Consider the following 6,867-nt stretch of genomic DNA (forward strand, 5'->3'; position numbering starts at 1 on the left):
AAATATAAAACATTATTAGTAATATTATAAGGGTTCTTCACGTCGAGTGATTACGAACGCTTTGCAAATCTTTAAGAAGAACCGAAACTATCGCTAAGGACTACTGAAGTTTAAACTGTATTCGTAAGTAATAGTGAAAACTTTTATCTTCGTCGGAATAAAGGAAGCTTTTTTCAATATGCTTTATTTTTTATTATTCATTTCATGGATTGTCTCCGCACAGCTAACACCAATCAGAGGTAAGACTCTGAGGATTCACGGCAGTGTGTGCTTATAGTATGCTATGGAATATTATGTAAATGTAATCAACCTCTATAAAAGTGCGTTTCTTTTTAGAAGAAATATTTGATTCAAGCAAACAGCGCAGACAACAATGGACATTCTCACCACCAAAAGCTGTAAGTAACACAGTTTCTTTGTAGCCTATTTGGCTAATTCCATAAAGGTCTGGCTTGTGTGTTCCTCAAACAATGACTTTAACGAAGAAAGTCTGTTACCTAAAGTTTATTAGGTTGTTTTATAACAGGCTACACATTTAGGCTAAAAAAAACCATCCATATTCATCCATTTGACATGTTTTACATTCCATGTTACATTTTTATTATTAATTTTTTATTTGATATAAATATAGTCTATATTGTTCAAACGTTTTTGAATGAAGTTTCTTTAAAAAAAATATGGTAAAAGGGATATTGTTTTAAAAACTGAAATGTAGCCTAATTTTTTATTGATATTTTAATATGTAGCCTAATTTAGTACTGTGATGGCAAATCTGAATTTTTAGCAGTCTTCAGTGTCATTCTTCAGAAGTCATTCTAATATGCTGATTTAGTGCTCAAGAAATATTTATTATTATTATCAACGTTGAACAGTTGTGCTGCTTGATATTATTGTGGAAACCATTTTTTCAGGATTCTTTGATGAACAGAAAGTTCAAAAGAACAGCATTTATGTATAACATTATAATATTATCATGTTTTACAACATTATAAATGTTTTTAATGTTATTTTCTTGCTGAATAAAGCAGCTTACGCTTTAAAAAAAACGATTTATACAGATAATAATTTATTATTTTATACAGATAATAAACAAATAAAACAGATTAACACAGATGTATTGTTTAATACTGGTTGATTTTTAATAATTAAAAACTGAATAATGAATCAAATTTGCTTCTCTTTTGGTCAACGTAAGTGGAAGGAAACACAAATGCAGCTTGGAAAGGACTATACACACTCTGTCTACCAAGCTTGTAACCCAGAATTGAATACGGATCACAAAACACTATGGACCAACTGGATCCCCAAACAAGATGCCCATGAACTTTTTCTGGACCTACGTTTTGCCCAAGCGGACCAGGAGCCTCTTTATATCTATGTGCGAGAATCAAGCCAAACGCAGAATCAGTACTTTAGAAGACCACAAAGACCACCTCTTCTCAAGATCACAGTCCAGCATCCATTTCCTGATGCTGTTCCTCAGGATGAGCACCTGAGCCATGCCAAGGGCCTTAAATTGGGAAAGATCTCTCAGAAGGGTTTTTACCTGGGATTTAGCTACAGCGGCAAGTGCACTTTCATTGCTTCGATCCAGGTGTTCTTCCTGAAATGCCCAACACTCGTTTGGAACCAAATGGAATTTGAGGAAACAGCAGCAGGAGGGTTGGGGAGAGGAGTTTGTGTTAACGGTTCTGTGGAGATCAGCACCCCAATGAGGGAATGTAAAGCAAATGGGACGTGGGGTCCACCGCAGGGGTTATGTGTCTGTGATACAGGATACCAGACAGACGGAAACCGTTCACAAGGTGAGACGATGTTATATTTGACAGTCTAAGTAGAATCAAGAGAGAGAGAGAGAAAAAGAAATGTGTTTAGAATTCTTATGCCAGCAATGCATAAGTTATACACAATCTTCACAGAGAAAGCATTTTCTGAATGGTAAAAAAGTGGTAAAAGCCTTAGAATCCCTAAAGCATTTGAGATTTAAAATGTAATTTGAAGTTGAAATGAAAGTTGAAATTCAGGCTTTTTTATTTTAAATTTTTTATTTTATTTTACCTAAGTCTTCACTGTCACATGATACTTTAGAAATCATTCTAATATGCAGATTTTTATACCATAGTAAAAACCACTCAGAGCATCTTAACAACTGCATAACAGTGCCCTGGCAATAGTAATAGTAGTAAAACACCCTGGCATGATAGAAAGGATTTTTTTTGCACAGAAAAATGTAGTGTTAGTTTTTATGTTTACAGTGATATATACAGTGCTGAAATTGTATGTTGTGTGTTTGTTTCAGTAAGACCTCCAGGCACCCTGTTGTCCGCTTCTGACTCCGTAGCTGATTCCAGCCTGGGACTCTCTCCTAGTAAAAACCACTCAGAGCATCTTAACAATTGCATAACAGTGCCCTGGCAATAGTATACAACACCCTGGCATCATAGAAATGATTGTTTTGCACAGAAAAATGTAGTGTTAGTTTTTATGTTTACAGTGATATATACAGTGCTGAAATTGTATGTTGTGTGTTTGTTTCAGTAAGACCTCCAGGCACCCTGTTGTCCGCTTCTGACTCCGTAGCTGATTCCAGCCTGGGACTCTCTCCTGTCCTAACTGCTGGTCTAGTGTGTTCTGTTCTGGTTCTTCTCATTCTCATTGCTGTTGTGTTCATCTTTGTAAGGCGTCACAAGCTCAGGTAAACATATTGTATTTGAAAATGCAAATGTTTATGCATTTGCATGCTCGTCCAACATAAACAAGTCTTGGTCCTTCAAAATCTCTGGAATAATGGTCAGTGCATAAAATATGTTGTTTGCTGCTTTATGTGTATGTGTTCAGTGGAGGTCAAGAAACAGAGCTCTCATCCAGATCGGCTGTGACTCGATATCGACGTTCTCAAGAACAAGTATACACTGCTCAACCGGAGCTAATCATCAGTGAGTCTACTTCTATTTTCACAATGTGAAAATTTTCATTCCAATTGTGAGTTTATATCTCAGAGATTAATTTATCATCTGGGGTCTTGCAAATCCCTATGAAAGCTCATGAAGTATTTGAGATCACCTTGTGTATACACAGTTAAAATGATGATTTTCATGCAGCTTGTATGATGAGCAGCTGTGATCAGAGTGGTGAATGTAGGCCTTGTCCAACACTTGGAGAGGAAGTGTCTCAGCGTGACTATGGCTATGAGCAGCTGCATACTGACCGACCTCAGCTGGAATCCACAAGTACGTTTGAGTGAGAAGTCAGTTTGGCAATTAATTCCTGTCATCTACACATTCAAATTTCCGACAACTCTGACTCATACCAAGTGTGTTACCAACAATCATAATACTCAATAAAAGCATCAAAATAGTGTCAAAATGCGTGTGCTTTTTTAGAAAAGGGGAGACCTTTAGAAAAACTTTTTCAAATTTTGAAATTTGTTTTCCCACTGTTATTCAAAAAGTTGGAAAAAGTAATAATCTCTACACAGTTTTCATTCAATAAGAATATAAAACCAAAAAATTAATGTGGATATATTAACTTATAATTGGGTAAGAATTATTCTGACTTCTGACAGCAGACCTTTTGAGATATTTTAGTTAATCTTTAATTTTTGGTTGTATGAAAGTAACTCATTTGTTATATACAGTATAACTAACGTAGACATTATTCTCATCCTTCACTCTCCATTTTTCCTATGTCTCTGTCTTTCTGTGTCAGGATCAGTTGAGGTGTTGGAAGGAATGAGTGATCGGCTGCTGTGTGATCTTAGAGACGTGATGGTGGAACGTACAAAGTTGACAATGGGCCAAAAGCTTGGGAAAGGTATAAACAAACTCTCACCCTGATCTTTTTTTCTGGGTCTTGCAAATTTGTCTGCACAGACATAAAAACATACTTTTGAAAAGGTTGAAATGCATCCATTATTATTTATCGGAGAGTCCTACACTGTAAAAAAAAATTCCGTAAAATTTACGGTAAAAAACCAGCAGCTGTGGTTGCCGGAATTTTACCGTAAAAAATACGGTAGCAACGTTTTAGGTTTTACGGTTTTAACTTAAATTTACAGTTAAATACCGTAATTTCATTAACTGATATAATGTTAATATACCAACCTACTGAAGTACTGAAATCTGTTTTGTACCTTTGTAATACACTGATAACCACCAAAAGCAGGTGCTGATGAGAAAGTCACATGATGAACCAAACGGTCATTTTTTACAGTATGTAAAGAAAAAATATATCCAGTTTCCACAAAAATATCAACATTGATAATAATAAGAAATGTTTCTTGAGCAAATCAGCATATTAGAATGATTTCTGAAGGATCATGTGACACTGAAGACTGAAGCTTTGCCATCGCATGAACAAAAATTACATACATAATATATATAAAATAAAAATATGTTTAAAAAAGCTAATTAAATATATAAAAACAATCTAACATGTAAAATATATTCCATAAAATTAAAACATATATTCAAAAAGAAAACTTTCAAAAATATTAAAAGATTGTACCGGTCCAAACTTTTACACTTTCCCATACACAGTAATTTCAAATACATTTTTGACTAAATCACAAATATTTTTTTACAAAATATAAAAAAGGAAATTATATTTACTTTTATAATAAATATAAACTTTTATATAAATGTATATAAATATATAGTATATAAACAGTATTTAGTATTTCATTTCAGTATTTTAACCTGACCTTAATTGGTATTTGGAAATGTTATACATATAGAAAATAAAATGAAGTGATAATTTAATACCTGTTTCAACCCCAAAATCAAATCAAAATTTGTTTATATTTACAAAATACAATTAAGTTGGTCAGTGAAAGCATTGGAAATCGTTTCTTTGTACTTTTGTCAATTAAATAAAGGTTAAAGTGAATTAACATCACAGATTTTGATTGCATTTTACAAAACATCCCAACTTTTTTGGAATTAGGGCTGTATTTTAAAAAGGAATAATTGAATAAGGAATCATTTGATTGAAAACTGTATTTTGATTGTCATGTTGCATTCTTATTCTGGAATTTCTCCATCTGCAGGAGAATTTGGGGCCGTCTATGAGGGCTTATTTTCCTCTCAGAAAGGACAAGATATCAGAGTGGCAGTGAAAACCTTGAAAGGTATATAATGCAAAGAGCAAGTGATAATAAAATATGAGATTCTGATAATAAGTTAAAAAGTATGATCTTAATTTAGAATTAAGTACAAGCTTGAGACAATGCAATTTACACAATTAATTAAATCAGCCTCTTTCTTGCTGTCATGTCACTAAGCATTTCTGTCAAATCAGGTGCAGTCCACAGTAAAGAAGATCTGGAGTCCTTCCTCAAGGAGGCAGAAGTTATGAAGCATTTTGATCATGTGAATGTAGTTAAATTGCTTGGTATGTCTCTCCTGAATGAAATTATTATTTCATGTTTGAAATCTAGGCTAAAATGTATCATTTATATGTAGTTGGAGTGGAATATTGTGGATAACCTGATTTCAAAGGGCACAGACGGGGGGGGGGTCTGTTCCATTGTAATAATTAAATGGATCATAGCAACTGTAATGTGTAATAATGTAATTGGCATCTGTCCAATACTATGATGTTCAGCAGCCAGTCAAGGTCATGCAGTATGTAGTGATTGCTTTAAAGGAGCTGTGCAGCTAAAAAGGAAATGATTGATAGATTGATTGTATACCCTATAATTATTCATTATATAGCCTATGCATGAAGATTCTTCAAATGCTCCTGTTTGTTTTATTATAAATAATAATAATAGTCACACGGTTTCCAATATAATGAGGATGGGTTAATAATAACTGAATGTTTATTTTTTTTGGTTGAGGTAGATATATCCACATTACTTTTTTAATGTAAGAACCATAAAAAATGTTTTTTTAAAAAGAATGTCCGCGGTCCGCTGAATGTTGACTTCCGGTGTCATCCGCTTCCATTTATTTTACCTGTCCAAAAACAGTCTATTCTGCTTGATATTGCAGGCTGGTAATTGTTACTATATTATTTTAATTTATTATCGTAATAATAAACACACTGGTTTGTAACGCAAATAGTTTTTTCCCCGTTTACTTAGGCCTAACTTTATTATTCTACCAGTCTTACCTAATGAATTGGAAGTCTCATGCATTCAGATAAAACAGTTTACTTCCACGTTGCAAGGTAAAGTGGATGAGACAGTATTATAATTAAAGGGGTCATATGATGCTGCTAAAAATAACATTATTTTGTGTATTTGGTGGCCCGCCGGCCTCCGCTCACTCTAGGCCACCGTGTGTGACGCTGTGTTTCGTTGTGAAAGCGAAACTACTTTGTTTGGCCTTCCAAAAATGGACACGACTAGAAATCAGTGGTTAAGTTGTATTTACAACACTGTTCCAGAACACTTCAACCCAAATATTCAGATGTGTGCAGCACATTTTATGGAGGACTGTTTCCTGATCCTGGGAGAGTAGACTACAATGCCGGCTGTTCTGACTCAAAGACTGTAAGTACGTTTTTATATTTAAAGAGTTTTTATATTTTATATATTTAAAGCGAGTTTTTTGGGCAGTGTAGAGTAGCGCTTGTTGTTTGTCATTTCTCCGATCACAAATGCAGACATGGTTTTATGTTTACACGGCGCGATGCGACGCAACGCATAAAAAGACAGTATGAGTCATTATAATCCATAATTATGTTCCCACTGGATGCAATGAATGCCTCGTTTATAATAATCACTCATGTCTTTGAATCATGGCTCCGGCCGGACAGGGCATCACAATATGGTAAGGGACATAACATTTCCGTCAACGCTTGAGGTATTCGGCCAATCACAACGCACTGGATAGCTGGCCAATCACAGCACACCTAGCTTTT

The 6,867-nt window shown here is 34.4% G+C and overlaps 1 protein-coding gene across 1 annotated transcript in view; it reads left to right on the forward strand.

Moving 5' to 3' along the window:
- The first annotated feature begins 88 nt into the window (after positions 1-88).
- Positions 89-6,867, forward strand: part of LOC107711447 (ephrin type-A receptor 5) — a 10,015-nt gene continuing 3,236 nt past the window's right edge. The window contains exons 1-10 of the mRNA XM_016516461.1: positions 89-239; positions 337-398; positions 1,196-1,805; positions 2,300-2,368; positions 2,539-2,695; positions 2,839-2,936; positions 3,102-3,230; positions 3,709-3,813; positions 5,048-5,128; positions 5,299-5,391. Coding sequence (XP_016371947.1) covers positions 179-239; positions 337-398; positions 1,196-1,805; positions 2,300-2,368; positions 2,539-2,695; positions 2,839-2,936; positions 3,102-3,230; positions 3,709-3,813; positions 5,048-5,128; positions 5,299-5,391 — 1,465 coding nt within the window. The 5' untranslated portion in view covers positions 89-178. The remainder of the gene's footprint in view (positions 240-336; positions 399-1,195; positions 1,806-2,299; positions 2,369-2,538; positions 2,696-2,838; positions 2,937-3,101; positions 3,231-3,708; positions 3,814-5,047; positions 5,129-5,298; positions 5,392-6,867) is intronic.

Source organism: Sinocyclocheilus rhinocerous, unplaced genomic scaffold (genome assembly GCF_001515625.1).
Source record: "Sinocyclocheilus rhinocerous isolate Xijiao unplaced genomic scaffold, SAMN03320098_v1.1 scaffold611, whole genome shotgun sequence".
Taxonomy (NCBI): domain Eukaryota; kingdom Metazoa; phylum Chordata; class Actinopteri; order Cypriniformes; family Cyprinidae; genus Sinocyclocheilus; species Sinocyclocheilus rhinocerous.